At 39.2% G+C, this 22,009-nt stretch overlaps 1 protein-coding gene across 2 annotated transcripts in view; it reads left to right on the top strand.

The window, feature by feature from the left end:
* The window catches only part of CHAF1B (chromatin assembly factor 1 subunit B), a 22,834-nt gene extending 1,206 nt beyond the window's left edge, over window positions 1–21,628 (top strand). For both annotated transcript variants that reach the window (XM_014938268.1, XM_014938267.1), the window contains exons 2-14: window positions 397–527; window positions 4,361–4,493; window positions 5,462–5,579; window positions 7,454–7,557; window positions 10,140–10,236; window positions 11,941–12,025; window positions 13,020–13,113; window positions 13,736–13,805; window positions 13,894–13,985; window positions 15,442–15,604; window positions 16,714–17,136; window positions 18,557–18,648; window positions 19,147–21,628. In XM_014938268.1, coding sequence (XP_014793754.1) covers window positions 402–527; window positions 4,361–4,493; window positions 5,462–5,579; window positions 7,454–7,557; window positions 10,140–10,236; window positions 11,941–12,025; window positions 13,020–13,113; window positions 13,736–13,805; window positions 13,894–13,985; window positions 15,442–15,604; window positions 16,714–17,136; window positions 18,557–18,648; window positions 19,147–19,268 — 1,719 coding nt within the window. In that variant the 5' untranslated portion in view covers window positions 397–401 and the 3' untranslated portion in view covers window positions 19,269–21,628. The remainder of the gene's footprint in view (window positions 1–396; window positions 528–4,360; window positions 4,494–5,461; window positions 5,580–7,453; window positions 7,558–10,139; window positions 10,237–11,940; window positions 12,026–13,019; window positions 13,114–13,735; window positions 13,806–13,893; window positions 13,986–15,441; window positions 15,605–16,713; window positions 17,137–18,556; window positions 18,649–19,146) is intronic.
* The last annotated feature ends 381 nt before the right edge of the window (window positions 21,629–22,009 follow it).

Raw genomic sequence — 22,009 nt, 5'->3', positions numbered from 1 at the left:
TGGGGCCGCTCGGCGGGGGCTCGCCCCCGTCAGGAGCTGGGCCGGCGCGGCCCGGGGGGAGCACTCTGGGGGCTGAAAGGGAAAAGCCGGGGTGTCTGTCCAACAAGCAGTAAATGTGCGGCGTTTCCTGCTTATCCTAACCCTGGCCCGCGCCTCTGTCACTGCCTTTAATTCAGCTGAGAGGCGCATGGCTTCCTCACCCTCCTCCTGCGGTGCCCCAGCAGTCACTTTGGGCATAATAAATCCTAGTGGTCTTCCTTAAACCATCCTTCTGTCAGCTTCTGCAGTGGAATTGTCATGGGGTCTGTCTGCAGCACTTGCAAAGCCTGTGCTCACTTTGATTGCCTCGGTCATAAGAAGCAGGAATTTATCCCGTGTTCTCTCTGCTTTCTTTAGCAAATATGAAGGTCATCACTTGTGAAATAGCATGGCACAATAAGGAGCCTGTTTACAGCTTAGACTTCCAGCATGGAGCTGATGGGAAGATCAATCGATTGGCCTCAGCAGGTGTGGACACAGCCGTTCGTGTAAGTCTCAAACCTGTTTGTTTTGGTTCTGTAGCATGTGCAGAGAGTGAAATAGCTTGTTATCCAAGGGATGAGATTGTTGGCTGGTACCTGATGCCGGTGGTGGATGGTTTAGGGAAAGAGTGTGAGGTTGTACAGCTGTATGCAGAATGACAGTTCCCCTTGCATACTGTCCTTGACTTCTGCTGCTGAGGTCTGAACTATTAGTTTTTTAAGAATTGCCTGCATTGATTGCTGTGTGATATTCCTGAGTAGTAACTGCTAATTTAGGGCACAGTCTTTATGGGTTAACAAGAAAAACAACACCTGGTTTTAGTTTCTTTATGTTCATCAAAGTTGAATTTTATCTGCCATTTTATAACTAATCACTCAGGAGTATGAGATACAGCCCTTTACACTCAGCTTCACATGCAATTCTCCCAAGTAATTTTGTGTTGATGTTAGCAAAATTGAGAATCACTTATGAAAACGTTCAGTAGCGCAAGCCCCCCAAAAATGTAGCTGTAAGATTCACCTTTGCAAAATCAGGCAGTTGTTTACTGTCTTCCAGATCCTTAATGCATGTGAGGACTGTCCCCCATTGTTCAGTGAGCTCTTGGTTTCTCTAAAAGCCTTAGCCGTAGTTTGAGAGCTTTGCAAAACTGAGGGCACTGGGTGAAACACCTTCTTTTTATCTGCGCGTTAGTCAACTCTTTAAATAAAGTTGGTGGGAAAGTAAGGTACAGTTTCCTTTGCAGAGAAATACATCGACTCAACTTCTTTATTTATTTTTCTTTTAACAGCTTCTCAATATGGAAGGTAGACATAGTGGTCAGAGTTTTTTGGGTGAGCATTCGAGCGCTTCTGAAAAACTGATACATCTGCATCCCCTGTTTTTCAGAGCTGAGAATGACACAGAGTAGGTTACCCATCACTGCTGGGCTGTTCATTTCATGTTTGAGTTCCTCTAGGTCGCTTTGGTATCTGATGATTTCCTGTAAAAAATTGAGGGGGTTTGTTTACTAAAATCTCTACTGCTAACTTTTCAATTTGAGACAGTTCCTCAAACTCATTCAGCAATAAAGAAGGGTTCCAACATGGGACCTTTCCTTTGCTCCTTAGTAATGAGCAAATGCAAAAAAATTTTTGTAGGTTTTCTGCTATGTGTGTATGTATCTCTATCTATTTCCCTGTCTTTGCATGTTAATTTTACGTTTTAATTACCTTTTTGGCCTATTCATGGTCTGTGACGCTTCCATCATGTGATACATTTGAAGAAGAAATAAAAAAATATAGTCATGAGGCCTCATTACATGTGGAACTGACACAGACAAAGAATAAGGTTTTCTTTTTTATTACTGCTGCATTTTCTTATGAATAGGGAAATATTCTCTTTTAGCAGAGAATTTGAGTTATAAAGATCAGATCTATACTTACACTTTGGAGTGCCTGGATTTGATCTAGATTTGTTCCCCAGAATCCCCAGTGCAGTATTTTGAGAAATATGCCAGTATTTGCTAATGTATTTATTAGCAAATTATTATGAATGGTAACTGCTATGATATGTGCATCATTGGAATGCCTATTTTGGAGTTGATAAATGGGATAAAGGTCATTAAAAATTAGGGGTTTACTTCAGTAACTGCAGCTAAAACTTTGCCCTTTGTCACAGGCAAATTGACTTCTTGCCTGACAGTGCACGCATCTCAGGGATTTAGGCTGTCTGTTTAGGTTACTGAATATATATTTGAGTCATATTTATAAATATACATGTTTTGGGGCCAGAAAGGTCTCTGTGTTCTTTGACATAAAAGACGCTGCTGCTATATCTTCTTTTGGAGGGCTGTTGAATAAGTAGAGAAAGCTGGCAAAAATTACAGAGATCTTTATTCAGGCTGCTTCATTGTTTGATATATTCCTATCAAGGCCTGGTTGTTGAGGTTTTTTGGTTGGTTGGTTTGTTTTGGGTTTGGTTTTGTTTTTGGTTTTTTTTCCTGAGCTGAATTGCATTTAAGGGGTGATCATTTTAAACATTTAATGGGATTTACCTACGTGTGGCCTTAGTCCCACGTTATAGGGACATTAACAGTGTTGTTCTTGTGGCTGAGTTGGCTCACAAGTCAAGGGGTAGGAGTGGCATCACGATGCCCTGCAAAATTGAGAACAAGTGGGATCAGGAATTCCTTAAGCCAACATTGCTGGAAAAGTGCCTGTATCATATAATCTATATCATGCAACTTCCTTAATGCTGTGACTGTTATCACTGGGGAACTGGAACTATTGTAATTCTAACTCAAATTATCTGTTTAAAACCAGTAAATCCATTGACTTTCAGGATGCACTGCAAAATTCTTCAACTTGCTCAGACTTCTAAAGAGAGCTAATATTTTTTTCTCCTGTAGTAATCAGGTTTGTTTTCAGACTGTTACTATATGTGGTTGACAGGTTTGTTAGCAAGAAACTGTAATTCCATACTATTGAATCATTGTATTTACCGAATCCCCTTGAAGCTAGAGCTTGTCAATCAATGAAGAGGGAATGATGGCATGTGTTTGTTTGGTTTTAGTTGTTGGTTTGTTTGGGGTTTTTTTTCATTTATTGGAAATAGTTAATAATATATTTCACCAGAATTAAAAAAATACTGCCATATAATTACAGCTTGTGGTGGGTTGACCTTGGCTGTCCACTAGGTGCCCACCAAGTCACTCTATCACTCCCCCTCCTCAATAGGATGAGGAGAAGATACAATTTAAAAGCTCATGGATCGAGATAAGGACAGGGACAAGGACTAATTACTGTCATGAGCAAACCAGATTCAACTTTGGGAAATTAATTTCTTGCCAAGTAATAACAGAGTAGGATAGTGAGAAGTACAAACAAAACTAGAAACAGCTTCCCCTACCTCTGCTTTCCTCCCAGGGTCAGATTCACTCATGAATTCTCTACCTCCTCCCGCAAAGCCGTGCTGGAGAATGGGGAATAGAGGCTGTGGTCAGTTCATGACAGGTTGCCTCTGCTGCTCCTTGCTCCTTACTCTCTTCCCCTGCTGCAGAATGGGGTCTGTCCCACAGGGTACAGTCTTTACAAACTTCTGCAGCATGGGTCCTTCCATGGTTTGCAGTTCTTCACAAACTGCTCCAGTATTGCTCCTCCATGCAGTCGCAGTTCCCACCAGAAAACTTGCTCCTGTGTGGGCTCCTCTTCACAGGCCACAGCTCCTTCCAGGAGCCTGTTCCAGTGTGGGCTACAGCTTCCTTCAGGGCACATCCCACCTTCTTTGGCCTGGTGTCCTCCACAGGCTGCAATGTGGATATCTGTTCCACCATGAACCTCCATGAACTGTAGGAGTACAGTGTGTGTCACCATGATCTTTTCCAAGGGCTGCACTGGAATCTCTGCTCTGGCACCTGGAGCACCTCTTCCCCTCCTGCTTCACTGACCTTGTTGTCTGCAGGGCTGTTTCTTACATTCTTCTTGCTCTTCTCTCACAGGTGCTGTAGTGTTTTTTTACTGTTTCTTAAATATGTTATCATAGAGGCACCAGGAGCAAGACAGCCTTGGAGCCAGCTGGAGCTGCCTCTGTCCAGCATCGGGGCAGCTCTTGGTATCTTCTCAGAGAAGCCACCCTTGAAGACCTCCCCCTGTCCCAGCTACCAAAACCTTGCCACATAAACCCAGTACACATCTGTAGCTCATAGAGGAAAAATCTGTGGTACCACTGCAGCTTTAGCTCTGAAAGTTTTAGATAATAAGTTCAGAATGTACTGCCCAGTGGGTAAATTGTGGATTACTGAAGTGGTGCATAAATATTACATCTTGTTCCTGAAAACTCTCTATCATGACTTTGTGACTAGATATGGAAAGTGGAAAAAGGACCAGATGGAAAAGCAATTGTGGAATTCTTGTCCAACCTTGCCCGCCATACCAAAGCAGTAAATGTTGTGCGCTTCTCTCCAAGTGGTGAGATCCTAGCGTCTGGAGGAGATGGTGAGTAATAATGTGTAATGAAACTAATATAAAGAAGCTACATGTGTGCATCTGGTGAGTGAAAGGGGGGCAAAAAAAGACAAGAACACAGGAACTTGTTTGTACCCCTGTCATGCTTCCAGCTTTAGATTCACATGAGCCCTACGATTGTAATTAGTAAATGCGTGTTGTGCAGTTCCTCAGTAACTTCTTCTCATTGGGCATGTGTCTGAGAGGCTCTGTTTTCCAGATAGAAAGTAACTACTATCCCCGTTTCTCAGATGGGGATTATCTAGTGTCATACGGGGAAGTTGTGGCATAAACTGTAAGTGTAGGCCTGTCTGTCCAAGGCCACGTGTTTTTCAGCCACAGTCAGGACAGCCTTAGGATAGGCATGTGCTCTCCAAGACAGAGCTGAGTGGTAACTTGATTTTTCAAGAGCCCACAGCTCTTAAAGTGCAGAACCGTAGCCAGCTCTAATCAAAAGCAGATTGAAAGCTAAGCACTTAACCTTACACCTGGAAATATTAATCTTTTTTCATTAGATAATTAAATAATAATTTAAAAATACCTTTATTAAAATCAGTAGCTCAAAATGGAAGCTAAAGCAGTCTAGCACCTACGGTTCCCCACCACAAAGTAAGAACTGTTTTTCATGTGTCTTACATGATGTAATTGTGATGTTAAACTAAATGTAATGCATTAACAAATCAATGAGTGGGAAAGAAAGAATCATGGAATTGTCAGAGTTGGAAGGGACCTCTAGAGATCATCTGGTCCAACTCCCTTGCTAAAGCAGGAACACCTAGAGCACGTCACTCAGGACTGCATCCAGGCGGGTCTTGAAGATCTCCAGAGAAGGGGACTCCACGAGCTCCCTGGGCAGCCTGTTCCAGTGCTCCGTCACCCTCACCATAAAGAAGTTTTTTCTCATATTTGAATGGAACTTCCTATGATTCGTATGATTCTTCATATGATTTCTTCTACAGATGCTGTTATTTTGTTGTGGAAGCTGAATGATAGCAAAGAATTGGAACCGTTAGCTTTTCAGGATGAAGATGAAGCTCAACTCAACAAGGAGAACTGGACAGTTGTTAAAACTTTAAGGTAGCTTAATATTTTATGAGCATATTTTCTGTTCAGTGGTTTTGATTCCTCAGTGTCTTGTATCATCTGGTACAGACTTCTGTCCAGCGTATGTTGAAATTCAGTGCTGTCTACTAATATGCATCCTTTTATTGTCTTTTAATCTTTTTTTTTTTTTAATACAGTACCAAACTACATGTTTTGTTGAAATTAATTTGGCATTTATGTGATGTAACTCGTGTTCCAGAATTGGTTCCTGAGATTTGCTGTCACTTAAAGATTAGCAAAGAGATATATAACATAAACGTGAAGTTTTATTTACTAGCTTTACAATGGAAATTTTGATCATTTTTAAAGCAAAAAGCATCAGTATATTAAAATGATTCATGCCATTTTGCCAGCTGATAGCTCTGAGGCTTGACCAGTCCTTTCAAGGACTTCATTTTACTAGTTGAAAATCTACTGTACTGTACAGCGTTTGTTTCAAGTGTACAATGGGGTAGCTGGGGTTGTTCAGTCTGGAGAAAAGGAGACTGAGGGGAGACTTTATTGCTCTCTACAACTACCTGAAAGGAGGCTGTAGAGAGGTGGGGATCGGTCTCTTCTCCCAGGTCACAGGCGACAGGACAAGGGGAAACGGCCTCAAGTTGCACCAGGGGAGGTTCAGATTGAATATTAGGAAAAAATTTTACACTAAAAGGGTTATCAAGCATTGGAATGGGCTGCCCAGGGAAGTGGTTGAGGCACCATCCCCGGAGGTGTTCAGAAGATGGGTTGACATAGTGCTTAGTGACATGGTTTAGTGACGGTTATTTTATCAGAGTTAGGTTGATGGTTGGACTGGATGATCTTAAAGGGCCCTTCCAACCTAGACAATTCTGATTCTACGGCTAATAAATTATACACGCTGTGCCTGCTCAGGCTAAGTATTAGCCAATAGTGGCTAAGGCATCAAACCACTACTGGAAGTTGGAATACAACAGTGTTCTTTTTTTCAATCTCAGCAGAAATCTGGAAGAAATTAGTGGTTCTGGACTCTGAAGTGTATTTTGGATGAGCAATATGTATAACTGCCTTGCTTTCTGTATAGTATCTGTTAAAAGTTTTGGTCTCTGTCTATCTATACTGATAAAATCATTAAGAATTTACGCTTGTTCACAAAAAGTAAGTCTGCTATCCAGAACTGATACATTCCTTGCAACTGCTGAGGTTTATGTGAGAACAGTTTCAAAAGTGCTAGTGGGACTGCATGAAGCACCAGCACGGTCCTTTAGGAACGTCAGAGTTAATCTCTTCAAGCAAGCAAACAGTCCTTCCCTAAAGTTGGTGTTGCAAATATTTATTATTAAAGTTATCACACTGTGATAAGTCTTCAAACTACAAGCAGTGCAAATTGTTTTCATGGAGCCCTCCTAAGTGGTTCTGAATATCTTGCAGTGTTTGTTCAGATATATCTAAATCAACCTTAATTTTCTGTTTCATGTGGTTCTCCTGAGTATGCACGTTCGTTTACTACTTTTATGAAAGCCATAAATATGAGGAAAATTTTCTTGAATAGTGACACTTCCTAGTTACTTTAGTGTTTTATTATCTGTTTGTACAAATCCTAGAAACTTTCATTTGCAGAACTCTAGGTACAAATTCATAATTAGTTCAAGTGCAGTGTTTTCACTGCCTATGAAAATGGTTGAATGGATGTATTGTTTTTAATGTTCTACAGCTTTCTGAATACTGAAATTTTTTTAAAAGCTTAAAGTCATATTTATCATTTCACTCCAATGACACTTTATTTGCCTCTGATTATTTTTTTTAACTTAAAAATGCACAAAACTAATTTTCACATGTAGCTCTTAATTTTTAAATTCATAATTGGTTTCTCCTCTTCTGGCTTCTAGAGGCCACTTAGAAGATGTGTATGATATTTGTTGGACCTCAGATGGAAATTACATGGCGTCTGCTTCTGTAGATAACACAGCTATAATGTGGGATGTCAATAAAGGTAACTGCTACGTTTATCACTTGTGGCTCCAATCCTGATCGAAGTGTCTCATGGTATTTACCAAAACAGTTGAAAGCATTTTTTTTTTTTGGTGAGAGAACAGTCCACTTAATTGCTAGACTTCTGGGATTGTGAGGCAGATAGCCCCGCATATAACGATACCCTCAGGCCAGCAAAATTTACACATAAGTAATTGCTTCACCTTGAAGTATTCAGGAAGTAAACTTCACCCAATGTGGTTTTTTTTCCCCCCGAAACTCCTATGCAAACAGCTGGTATATTACTTGTTCCACCCCATACCCCAACAAACAAAACTTGACTAGTATCAGGTAACTAACTACCTAGGTGAAAAATGGGAAGTGGATATAGATGCAGGCTCTGATTTGCAGCATTTTTTTTTTTTGGTGAGAGAACAGTCCACTTAATTGCTAGACTTCTGGGATTGTGAGGCAGATAGCCCCGCATATAATGATACCCTCAGGCCAGCAAAATTTACACATAAGTAATTGCTTCACCTTGAAGTATTCAGGAAGTAAACTTCACCCAATGTGGTTTTTTTTCCCCCCGAAACTCCTATGCAAACAGCTGGTATATTACTTGTTCCACCCCATACCCCAACAAACAAAACTTGACTAGTATCAGGTAACTAACTACCTAGGTGAAAAATAAAGGGCGGATATAGATGCAGGCTCTGATTTGCAGGATGTGACCTTTTTTTTTGCCTCCGTTGAGCAAAACACTTCTGTTCATGCTCAGCCCAGTGCGGTGGGATTGCTTTTATTCTCCCAGAAAGGCCCATATATAGAAGTTCTGGTAGTAACCAGCTAGGTTAGGTTGCTTTACAATGGCTTAACGTTTTCTTATTAGCAGTGTAATCATTACTTTCACTTTAAATTTAATGTGGAAATACTTAACTTTCTCAAAAGTTAGCCTTTTATCTCACATTTCTAGTATTTAGTGTCTAATCAAGAAAAATAGAGTAGAATCCAAGTTGAATTTTCAGTGCATGCAGCCACGAAAATACAAATGTTCTGCAGCTGACATTTTTTGTGTTCTTTCTTTGAGTGTTTAATGTCTCTCCCATCTGAACTTTCATATATACTCCATTCCAAAAGTCTTTAACATAAATACGTGAATGTTCAATTAAGAGTGTGTGTGCTCAGAGCAGAAGTATGTCAGGGATGCCATGACCAAATGTCTCTTGAATCTCAGACTGCTTGTAACAGCTTTAAAGGAACATACCTATTAGAATTAGTACTAAAAAACCACTGGATGGCCTCTTAAGCTAATATGTTACTTATCTGTAATGTCTTCCATTCTCACTGCTTGCTTTTAGCTTGCAATTAATGCCGTGGAGAGCATTTTATCTCTGGGCAGGGAAACAACTAATAAGTTAGAAGGAAGAAGCCATTACTGGAAAATGTAGGTTTTGTGATTGAAGTTGTAGGTACGTTGAAGGAAAGTGTTTCAAAGATAGCTTCCAGTGATTCCCAGGTTAAAAGCCTGCATGGTTTAAAAAAAAAAAAAAGAAAAAGTCTGGAAGAAAATTAATAGTAAAAATCCATCAGGCTTTGTAGTAAGAGAACATCGCTGGCTTAATCAGTCGTTGAGGTACAAACTGTTGGCAGCTTATGGGGTATCCCATGAAAATACTATCACGTGTTTGGTCTGTTCTTATACTTTGGCATTTGTAGTTGGCTGCTGTCTGAGACAACACTGCAACGGAAGGACTTTTGGTATTATGCAGCATGGCCTCAACCCTGTTTGTGTAATCTTTTTGAAGAGCTATTGTCTTTGAAACTTGTCAACTCACAGTATTTCTTTGCAATAAAGCAACACTATGCTAATAGAAGAAAAGCCTCTGTCCCTAGTATTCAAAACAAAGTATTTAATGAGATGATCTGTAACTTTACCACATCACAGTGAGGATGGATCTGAGACGGTCAACTGTGGAGTATCAGCGGGGTCAGGGAGCTGAGGTCTTTGAGAGATCTTCATGTTAAGAGTAAGCTGTGGAAGAGAATGAGTTAGCACTGCTGTAGAATTGTTTCTGAAAGCTGTTCATGTGTAAGCATCAGTCAGCATGTGTGTAGTGTATTTTTTTCACTGCCTGCCCAGCAGAGTAGGTGAGTTTTTACAACCCTAGATAGTAAAGCCTGGCTATCTAGCCCCAGCTGACAGTTATGTTTTAACACTGTAATTTCTGGCTCATTACTCAGCCAAATTCAGTTAGCCATTGAACAGCTAGACTGGCCTGAAAATATTTTTCTAAATCATAAAGGTTTTCAAATACTTCTGGTTTTGAAATATAGTCATCCTGCATGTTTTAAGCCGAAGCCAAGCTGCTTATGAGTTAGTTTGTAGGGAACAAACCTTAAATTTGCATGTCACAATTTATTGTACTTACGAAGATTTGAGAAATAAAGCAACTGTTTTCGATATTCTAGCTGACTACCATCAAGTTAACAGTTTGTGTGTTTAAAAAATTATTTTGAAACATTTTGTCTTGGTTTATTTCTGAAATGAAGAATTGTTTTAAAGCACATCTGAATTTAGACTCTGGAAACTGTTTGTAATTTCAGGACAGAAGGTTTCAATATTAAATGAACACAAGAGTTATGTCCAAGGAATAACCTGGGATCCTCTAAGCCAGTACATTGCAACTCTGAGCTGTGATAGGTGAGCTGTTTGTTTAAGTGTTTTGCCTTAGTATTCTTTCTTACTTGAGGATGAATTAAAAGCAAGTGCATGGGATAAATGTGACTTTTCATTTTATTCAGATTGTTCTGTAAGAATGTTGAGGTGGAAATGATATTTTTGTTAATCTTTTGCTTTGGAAAATTATTCCTGAAGTCTGAGTGTCCTCTCTAAGCAGCAAATAAGCTTACATAAACTTGTGTAGAAATTTTTCTTCAGGAAATAAGTTTTCATGGTGTTAGTCATTAGAGATACCAAATGCATCTTCAAAGAGCGCTGCATTCTCTGGTTGTTAATGAGCTAAGAAGTTCATCCTTGTCATTTTACAGAAAGATACAAACAGGTTAAGAAATCAATTAAAATGTTTTTCCACTGATATCTTTCTTTTGCCCTCTTGCTCCCTTCATCACCAACAGTTTTGTAAGTGATGTCATTGGGAAAGCAAAACACACACTTCATAAACTTGGCCCTTGTCAGAACTCTGAGTTGAGCTGAAGCTGTTTAGGGCATGTGTGCTGCTCTGAAGGGTTCGCAGCTGGCTAATAAATGCTTGTCATCTGGCACCCGCTGCAAAGAAAATTGCTGTAATAGTGGAAAAGTAGTTTTGATTTAAGATTTGCAATAGGCTCAGAAAAATGGTAAGTTAATGGCGACTAGGTCATTATGAGTCTCTGCCTTCTGATAATCAGTTACGTGAGATTTGTGTGCCTTTATTTAAATGAACAGGAGTGAAACACAAGTAACAGAATGATGCACAAGTTTTTCTTGGAGTGAAGTTGCAAGCGAGGGCATGAACTAATCTGAAGAGGGCAAGTTCCCATCCCCTCAGGTTTCAGACACTTCTCTGCAAGTTTTGGTGAACAGCATTGGCTCAGTGGGAGTCTTAACAGGAGCCAGGCCAGTTGCCAGGACTGGAATCAGCCCCAAGGTGGGGAGATTTCTTCCCTCTCTTGGCAGGCCAGCAGAGCTGTACAACATCCAGAGCCAGTATGTCCACAACTGTCTCAAGCTGTCTGCCACAGCCTCACTTTCTATGTCCTCTTCCTAGCTCTGTCCAGGACTCTTTGTGGAGCTCTTTTAGCACACAAAGACTGTTTCAGCTGTTTCTTCATTAAGTCAGCAGAAACCTATCTGTTTTTTGTGTTATGCTGGTTTTCTGCCAGCCTAACAAACCAACGTAACTCAGTGAAAGTCAGAGCTGGCAGAAGGGAGGGACTGGTGGGATGAGGAGTTATGTTTTCTTAGGCTACCTGCTGTTTAGTGACGTGAAGTCAGGGGAGTTCCAACATTCTGTACAGAGGCGCACTCTAGTTTTCATTTATTCCAAGGAAACTGAGGCATAGAGATGTAACTAATTGTCTGAGATGAGTTTCCACTTTGTAGGATCATAATGGCTACTACAGCACAGGTAGGAATGGCATGACCGTCCACTGTCCACTAATTCTCATTCCTCCAGAAATCCATATGCTGGTACTTCACAAGGCTTCCTGGGTCAAGTCAGTGATTTGTTAGTTATTTAGCCATCAAAACACATCCAGAAGGTGGTGTCTCATGAACAGCTATAATTAATGTCTGATTGTCATTTCTGTTTGGCCATCCTGACTGAGAAGTGAGGTACTGTAGTGCCATGTGAAACTTGGGGTGAAAGGAGACTGTTCATAGCTAACTTTGCTCTCCACCATGTAGGATCCTACGGGTATACAACACACAAACCAAGCGTGTAGCATTCAATGTTACCAAGATGCCATCCGGATCAGGAGCTGAAGGAGAGGTACGTTGCTGTGGTACTAATACTTCTGGAGAACATGCTGGGTATTATTTTATATGAGTTGTTCTATTCTATGAAACCAAAGGGGCAAATGTTTTCCATTCAAGTAATCCATTTATTAGACATTTTTGACTCTCACCTTTGTATTTCATAAATACAGGCTGCTTCAGGTTTCCTTGAACATCACAGAAATTACCAAGAAAGAACACTTGCAAGTTCAGCTGATTAAAGTAGTAACATAATGTCTTTGGTTCTAAATGTTAAAAATAGTGTGGGGAAAAAAACCAGTATACATAGTGAATTCTTAATAGGAAAAACTTCAAACATGTCTGTCTAGCTGCAAGTTTATTAATGGATAATACATACAGCAACCTGAAATTTTCAAAAAGGTAGTTTGAATTTTAGAAAAAGTATGAATTACTGAAAACTTAGGAACTTCTCTCTAACTCTAAGAGGGAAAACAAAGAGCTTTTTTTCCCCCAAACAGTTCTAAGTGATAGTAAAGTAACACCTCCAAGCTGGCTATAACCTTTTTAATTCCTTCTATTCCTTTCCTTTTTTTTGGGAAAACATTTGTAACAGTTTTATAGAGAGTAACGAACAGGCCTGAGAGAGGGCATTTTGCCATTATAGAAATTCTCTTTAAACCTCTAATACTAGAGTTAAAATTAAATGCCTAAGGAACAGGCTTTTACCTTGACTGTTAAATAGTGTTGTTCTCCAGGCTATTACTATTTTTTTGATTACTGGTCTAATGTGACTGCTCTTGGGGTGTTTTGATTAGTAGCTGAAGAGGGATCAAGGACTATTTTTCTTAGCTGTGAAGAATTTACAGCGCAGCAGAAATTGAGTTTGAAGGAGCTGTGGTTTTTCAAACATTTATCTTTTATTTAAAAAGTTCCATCAGGTTGGATTGTACAACTGGATGGTTTTTCTCACTTGAATTCCAGCTGACACATTCTTGGCACTCTACGCAATCATATTTTCACTGTTACAGGCTAGGAGCTATCGGATGTTTCATGATGACAGCATGAAGTCATTTTTCCGCAGGCTCAGTTTTACTCCTGATGGCTCCTATTTACTCACTCCAGGTATGTGAGAACATGTGATATATCTTGCATTTGTTTCTATTATGCTCTAGTTTGAAAGGGCATAAAATTGCTTTCAAACTGCTAGAGAGGATGCTTATTTATCTTAATTATTCCATTCCTTGTTCTTCCTGTTGAAGGAAATAAAGATTCCACAATACTCTTCCTTTAGCAACTTTCTCCTGTGATAAAAAAATATAGTTATGGCATTTTTCTGAACTGAAAAAAAACTAAATTGCAACAATACAGCTCTGTTAAAATAGAAACGAAGAATAATGAGTGGTTTCTTTTGACTGTTCTCTCTTTGTTTGTATCCTTTCTTAAGAACATTCTGCAGTCATAGTAAAAATAACATTGCAAGAAGGGGATCAGTTTGCCCATATAAGCACTGCTTTTATAGATGTCTGGCAACATCAAAAAGCAGCTTTGAGGGGGAAGTATATAAGGGAAACAAAAACAGTGCTAAATAAATATTTGCGATGCCTTTTAAAGTTGTGTTCAGGTTGCACAACTCTTGCCCAACTGACAAGCCTAATTCCTGAGAAGCAGAATGTTTATGGACATAAAGTGTGTACTCAGTACCTTTTTGAGTTGATGAGTAATGGTTTAACCTTTATTTTTGCAGCTGGCTGTGTTGAATCAGGAGAAAATGTAACAAACACCACATATGTTTTTTCCAGAAACAATCTTAAAAGGTAAATTTTAATAAGATCAAAATATCTTTGAATTTTAAAAATAAAAAATGAAATGCTGTTTTCTGAAATCCTGATTGTTTTTAAAAAGGCCTGTGGGTCACCTGCCATGTCCTGGAAAGGCAACTCTTGCTGTTCGCTGCTGCCCAGTCTACTTTGAGTTGAGACGAGCGTTTAATAAAGGTACTGTAAGTCCTTCAGGGAGTATAATTTTACAGCAAATATGGGAAGTGGCCAATGTGGCTACTATTTTATGCCCTAGCCTTTTAACATTCCGTTAAGATAGGGTTGTACCACACTTTGAAGCTGTTTCCTGATTCTAAGACCCTGAATTCACCTTAAGTACCTTGCAAGTAGCTTTTGATATAGTGGATAAATGTTCTTACTTAGCCTCTTAGGCTACAGAAACACTGTTTAATATTTTTCTTTAACTTTTAACCGTTTTATGTGAGTTAAAGTAAATAACTTGGCTTAGCACTAAAGGAGAGACCCAGTGAAATACTTTCTGTTAGTCTCAACTACCCACATCACAGAGGCACCAGAGAGTTGATGTAGGTTGCAACAACCATTGCTGTTTATTCAAGGAAGCCAAACCTTGAAGCAGTGTTACTGGTGTTACTGGCCAGAACAGGAGTTCTGAGGTGGGGAAAGGATTGTATGAAGTTGCATGAGAACTTAGCTGGAGATTGAAATCCAGCCTTATTGTGAGCCCAATGGGTCCAGGAGTCTCTGTTTGTAACAATACTGGTCTTACTCTGGTGAAAAAGCATAGCTTTGGACCTTTCTTTAGAGGGTCAATCTGCAGCATTCCTTACGCGATTTAGAGATTGTTATATTCTGTATATTCATCATAATATTTAGATCCATTGTAATGGATCTAAATGGCAAAGTAAGGAGATGAGTGTCTGCTGTTGGTATGTAGCTTCTTTAAAGGGAGTGTTTAGTTTCTGCAACATACACCCAGAAAAGTGAAAATCTATGGTAGTCTTTATCACATTATATTAATGGACTGTCTGGTTCAGTGCATAGCTTCCATAATCACTGTAGACCTGAACAGGAGCTTTGTGTGCTAGGAATTGCTGAAAGCAGCTAGCTACCACTCAGCTTCCAGTGGCAAGAAGTTGGAGTAATCTGCCCTTATAAAGAGCTAATGTTGCAACGATAAGACTAGCGAGGAGCTGAACCCATGATAACACAAATAGAGCTAAGTCCGTTGTTTTGAGTGAGTCGTACAGAGTACAATGTGGTGGTATAAACTTGGCATGAGCTTGATTTACCCTATAGCCTAAGGTGTGTTTGTTTGGACTCTTATACTAAAGTGCATATAAATATGCTGAAAATTTTCAGCTGGAAAATATATGACAAGCTTTATAAAACAAAATAATAGCAATCCAGATAGACAAAACTTCTGCCAGTTTCTCTCTATTCAGCTAAGAAAGAGGGTAAACTTCAGGTAACAGAAATGTTCGTGCATGACACGAAACTTTACGTTTTATAGAAGTGCTGTCTTCTCAGCCATTATCTTGATACTGAATAATAATAAAATCCTTATTTATATTCGTGACTTAGCTGATGCAGTTACTACCTTGCAATGAATACAAGAAAGAATTCTCAATGTCTTAATTTCTTTGCATTCTAGATGAACTCAGTCAGAAATCAGCTCCTGCCCTATTTAATCTGCCCTATCGATTGGTGTTTGCTGTTGCTTCAGAAGATTCTGTGCTTTTTTATGATACTGAGCAGTCCTTCCCCTTTGGTTATGTTTCTAACATACATTATCACACCCTTAGTGACATTTCATGGTAGGTAATTGTTATATTGTTAAAATTAGTTGTGATGGAAATATCCTTTTTTACATGTCTTGTTTCTTGCTTTATTTTTATGTTTCGTTTATGACACGTGGTCACTGTCATCACAGTGTCTGAACAGCAAGCTGCCTCGTTTTTGCCTTGTAAACTGAAGAATTATGTTTTTGTTGGGGGGGGAAACAATCAATTGGGAAACAAGGTGCAAGCACCCCAGGGACAAGCAGGTGGATGTTTTTATGAAAGCTAGTGTACTGGGTGTCCATGGCAAGTACTCATTGTTCAGGCAGTGTAACTAGTAATAATGAAGTTATTTGGAGGTTTTGGAAGTCATCTCTCTGAGTTCAGGTGCCTGGCCAAATTCTGCCTAGTGGTTCTTCACGTATGGGACTAAGTAATTTATCTGACTTGATGTGGGGAGTCAGAACTGGAGCTGCAAATTGGACCCAAGTCTTGAAATCAGGATACACCCCTCTGCTGGACACAGCTTCTTCTCTCATACTTTTCTAGCCAGTATACATAAGGCGAGGACCATATGGAGGCCTCTTTTTCAGAAGTTACAATTGATGTTCAGACACTGTGAAAACCACTATGTCAGGAGGGAGTGGAAGAGAGTAGAAAATCAAGAGGTTTTAGTCAGTGATAGACATTAGTTGGTGAAATGAGCATGGAGGGCCCATTCAGGTGAGCACCACGGTGACTGAGCATTGCCTCTCCTTAGCACAAGAAGGATAGCCAAAAAGGTTGAACTGCTTTGCTAGTCTGAATGAAGAGAGGAGACTTCAGCAATATTTCAGAAACTGCAGCTGAAGGTTTGTGTGTGTACCTGCAGTTGAACCACACTTTGTGCCAGCTCAAATGCATGCAGGTGCTGGCAGCAGCATCTTACAGGTGATCACAGATGACACCAGAGAGATTAAAACAGATGCAAAGGCCAGAATTTAAGATCTTTTGTTCACTTTAATTGAATGTCTTCCACATGACTGCAGTTTTATTTAAATGTGTATATGTAGTTGGGGAAGGTTATAGATGTGTTATAGATGGGGAGGGTTAAAGAAAAGTTCTGACCTTCACTTCTAATAGGAAAAAAAATATATCACAAATAGGTCCAGTGACGGAGCCTTCCTTGCCATTTCTTCCACGGATGGATACTGTTCATTTGTTACTTTTGAGAAGGATGAACTGGGAATACCACTGAAGGAGAAGCCACAGATAAATGTCAGGGCTCCTGGTGCAACAGAGAAGAAAGTGAAAAAGAGCCAGTTGCACAAAGCAATTTCCCCAGGCTCTAGACTGACAGAGGGGACTCCTCCCAGCAGGGTCACTGATCCCAGCACCCCAACCCTGCAACCTAGAACACCCGCAGCTGCCGGTAAAGACTTGTCTTCCACACCTGTTGGCATAAAAAATATTCCAGTCTCATCCTCAGACGAGAGGAAAATCAGCCAGCCAGCAGGCCAGAGCACTAAAGTAAACCAGCCCAGGAGGATTACTCTCAACACTTTACAAGCATGGAGCAAGACGCCAAGGTGAGATTTATATTGCCGTTTCCAGTCATAAATATGAAGGCCAAGACAAGCTGTGCTTATGCTACATTTAAAGGGTTGAGGTTTAGACATAAATTCCCAGCCCTGTGTCTCGGTGGTAGCTGTCTTGACATGGAACTTTTTGTTCCAGTTACACTGCAACCAAAAGGTCAAAATGTCTCCTGAATCCTAAATGTACAGCTTTTATATTTCTGTCTGAAATGTCAGGCAGAAACAAAGTTCCCCTGACCGTTACGCCTTGTCCGTGTGGCAGCAGCAGGTGTCTGTCTTCAGGTCCCATTTTCTGTACAAAGATGGTACCTGAAGCCTTCAGCTGACAAGCACTATCTAAACACCCTTCTGACAAGAAATATTGTAAGAAGTAAAAAGTACAAGTATAGACAGGCTCTCAGTGTTGCACAGTCATGGGTGTGGAACTTAATGCACTGATTGAGGTTATTTCCTAAAGTGAAGATTTAGATTTTTAGACAGTGATTGTAATCCATGTATTGATTGTCAAAACAGCCTGCAATATAAGATCCTGAGCTGGTGTGCAACAGTAAGGAGAAAGCATGCAATTAGAGATCGAGGCCTTCTAGAATTAAAGGAGATTTATAACTTCTCATAAGAGTGTTTTAATTAGTAGGTGGCTAGGGAGGAAGTGGTGAATGAGAAAGCAGGATAGTGGATTTCATCAACAACGGCAAAGAGAAATCTTGGAGATGATGGCTTTCTACACACCAACGTTCGTCTGTACTGGAACTAACAAGTCAAAGGGTTGTAGGTCGTTGACAATTACTTTTTCCTGGAGGACTGGTGGAGCTGTTTTTTTTTTTTTTTAATTTTTGAGAGAGAAACTATATTCAGTCATATAAACTGATTATGCCATGGGTGTCATCTTGTAGTAGCGTGCATGGTGCTACTTGTAGGAAGTTTTTTGTTTATGGTTCTATTCTCTATTACTATTTTTGTTTCATTTTTAAGTGCCACCCAGAAGAGATTTAGCAGAAGAAAATAGATTTACAGTAATTGTTAGTGGACCTCAGCAGGCAAAGGAATTCCCGAGAGTTTTATGAATCTAAAGGCTTAATGTGAACAGGAATAGTAAGCTAGGGAACAGTAAGCACAGCCAGCCTTAGTTTTAAAATATTTGACCGAGATACTGTGCTCTGAAGGTGGCTGTCAAGCATTATGCCATGTATAACATATGCAAAAGTACTTTCTAGTGGAAAAGATCTCTAGTGGTACTTAAAGTACTTATAAAAAACACTCTATTCAATGTGTAACAAGAAGTAAAAATGCATAGTAAAATATACCTAAACTACATTTAAATTTAACTGATTCTATCTGTAGTAAATATTTAAATAATGTATTGTGGAAATAATGGTTTTAAAGCAATGGAACCGTTTCTACTTTTTTAAAGGAGAGTAAACTTGATTCCACTGAAGCCAGATACGCCAACCTCTGCATATACAGATACAGTTCCTATACCTCCTTCCTCAGAACAGGAACATGGTAAGCTTTCACAGCTATTAATATCCAGCAAAGTCTTTTACCGTTCGGTTCTTTCCTTTATAGACCTATGTTATAAGCTATGAGCTTAAAACACAAGCATAAACCTAAACCTAATTGCAGATTCTAAAGCTTTTTCATTGTCTTGGTGTGTTTGAAAGGTGCTTTTGACAATATGAAATGTGTTCTCACTGCAGTTGCTCTTGGGCAGCTGCTTATGTGACAATATGTTGCTACAGTTTTTATAGTAATGGGTGCGCTAGCTGGCACTGAAACTAGGAAGAGTAAATTCACTTGGATCTTCTAATGTTCTCCAAGTCCTACAGGTGGGTTTTAAAGACCCTTGTACTTTCAGTGTGTCACTGGTTCAGATGCTGCACTCTCAAATCAGGGTTGGGTGTTTTTGATGAGTGCTGAATAGTTTGTGAATTCAGCAAACCAGTGTACTTTCTTAATCTGGATTTGCTATACTTAAATGTTTTTCCTGTCTGTCTGTTTCAGAGAAGCCATTACCGTCTGATGACAGTCTTCAAAATCCCCCAGCATCAAAACGTCCTAGAACTGAGGAAATGTCTCTTTCTACATCTGCCGAAGATCAGATCAGCTGCAATTCAAACAAATAAAGGCTAAGCTTTTAGTAGACTCTTCACAGTCTGAAGGCGATGCAGCCTATCTGAGAGTACATGTTGGTTTTGCAAATGTTAAATCCTCAATTCCTGATTAAAGTACATATTTGATGTAATGCTGTGAAGAAAGAAACTGGCAGTAGAAGGCACGAGTTCCAGGAATGTAGCTTTGCAGAAGAGGAAATAGTTGGGAAGAGACTTCTAAGTATGTTTCTACTTCTTGAAGACAGCATTCTTCAAGAAATGCCACAGCTTAAAGAAATCAGGGAAATCTGAGTTACTGAAAAGCAATACAGTAACCTAAGAGTCTCCATCAAAGTTCCTAAGTTGATGTTTATAAAGTATTATGTCTTCCAGTAAGCTGTCTGGCAAAAGAATAGAATTTCTAAGGACTTAAATACATTCATAATGGTTTGATGTGGTTTAGGACAAAATATTTAAGACAAAAAAAAAAAAAGAAGCAGTTTCATTCAAGCATCTAGACTTAATATGTTTAGCAATGTGCAAAATAATTCACACTCTCAGGTACATGGGGAATGGAAGCTGATGTTCACATGCTCTGAATGCACCAGAGTAAAATATGACTGATAGGATTAAAATACCAATCAGGACTTGTAACTGCAAGAAACAAAGCAAAAGGAAGAAATCCTCTGAAGACCTGTTGTAAGCATTAAATAGTGGAAGAAAGTTCTTTGTTGTTTAGTGTCTGTTTTTAAAAAAAAATGCAGACAAAATTTTCCTGAAGCAGCGGGATTTGAGCATATATGTTAGAGGTTTCCCCCTTTTCTTGTTCTCAAATATTAATTCCCTTAGCCAATAAAATGTGGTATAAATCAAGTGCATGTTAAACCTTAAAGCTGATTTCTTTTTAGCATTTAATATCAGCACTAAGCATTTAGCATTTAATAATTGAACTATGACCTGCAGATTGAAAACAGTGAGACCAAAATATTTGAAAATCGCTACACTGGATTTGCTATGGTGTGCAGACTTAGCCTCCAGAAGTGGAGTGCTCAGCCACAGTATTCTGAGCTTATCCACTTCGTTTTGTTTAACATCATGGACTTGACTTTTAAAAGTAAAATAGTTCTTAAAATGCGAATGGTCGTTCTAGCCGATGATAGTGTGAAAAAGTTCTACACGGAATTTTCTGTCATGGTTTAGGTTATACTTCTATCATTTGAAGTCCCACAGCACACAGGGGGAAAGCTGCAATTCATATTAAAGGTCTTCGACTTTCTTTCTTCTCTGGATTTGGTTGGTTTTAGGTGTGCAATTTTGTTAGAATTAATTTTCTGTCAGTTTCTAAGAAGGTGGAATAATACTTTAGAAAAGCAGAAATACAAATTCTTCAGAAGTGATTCACAAAAATTCATAGGGAGGACATATTAACAAATACCTGTGTGAGTGTTTCAGGCTAATGAATATGTTGTTTATAATGAATTTTCAATGCAAATTAGTAAGCAAGGAGTTACAGGAAACTAACTCTTTGCTTTCAGATGAGGATGGAGCTTCATTAAACTTAGCCAAACCTGGGTTTTCTTCTAGCGAGGAATATAAAGACATCTACATCTAAAAAAGTTTATAGAGATACCTAAATTAATGTTTGTAGAGATATGTGGATTGACAACTGAAGCAGATATTTGTGACTAACATGCATCGCTGGACTTGCTATTTTATGTTTTGTCCAGTTTGAGATCTAAAAATATTGGTATTTAATCTTTCAGTGGGACAGTGACCCACTTAGTGCAGTTCTGCAGTGTTTTGTTTTGTGCACTGCAAAGGATCCTTTGAATTCAAACTTACACTTCAAAGTACTAATTGCAAAGCCATCCTGATAGGTATTTTAAAATCGATTGTTTGTTTTACACAGTGTATTTCAATGTAAATTACTCTTTTTGTTGAAAACTAGTAGGTTGGGTATATTATTTTAGTGTTACTGGCGTGTCTAGTCTGTGGTTTTCAGATACAATCAATTGCCAGAGTATTCATCTTTATTTCATACCGTGACCATTCAGATGACATATATGTTTGTTGATACGGTTGCTCAGCTTATTTTCACTCTGCCTCACATTCTAATTGGAGCTGTAAAATTCATGTGACTTCCACTGATGCCATTTGGAGGCTATTTTCACATCATGGTCCCTGTCAGAATGCTTCACCTGATATTTCATCTTCCCTAATGGGATTTTATTTTTTCTCATTAGTTTCTTCTTGCCACTATGATTTCCTACTTCTCTGCTTATTCTGTTACTTGCACACTACTTTGTAACATGTATATAGCACTAGGTTTTTAACCTTTTTCTACAGATGGATGCCATCATTCATATAATAAATTACCATCTTCAACACTGACAGTCAGAACTGTAGATCCCTGTTTTTGTGATCTCTGTTTCAGTCTCCAAAGGACCATCCCCACGTAACATTTATACTTAAGACATTGAAAACTGTTCTCACACTGTTTATAGACAGTGGGATCACATTTTGTTCTCAGTTGTGCCCTAGACTGCTCCAAGACAAAACATGCCCAGTGCTACTTCTCTTCTTTCTAGACTGCTTCATAAGGTGATGTATTGCAGAGACATAACTCTTTCAGCTCTAACCCAGGTTTGATTTAAAGGTTATTTTTAGTTGGCCAGTTGAATTGTTTGTACTTCAAATGGACCCTGAGTTCATATTCCAGCTGTGAACGTGATAACAGGTCATCTTCTGAGATCACATTTTGCTCAGTGCCTTCT

The sequence above is a fragment of the Calidris pugnax genome, unplaced genomic scaffold, assembly GCF_001431845.1.
Source record: "Calidris pugnax isolate Ruff unplaced genomic scaffold, ASM143184v1 scaffold25, whole genome shotgun sequence".
Classification (NCBI taxonomy): Eukaryota; Metazoa; Chordata; class Aves; order Charadriiformes; family Scolopacidae; genus Calidris; species Calidris pugnax.
This window is presented reverse-complemented; position numbering and strand designations above follow the sequence as displayed.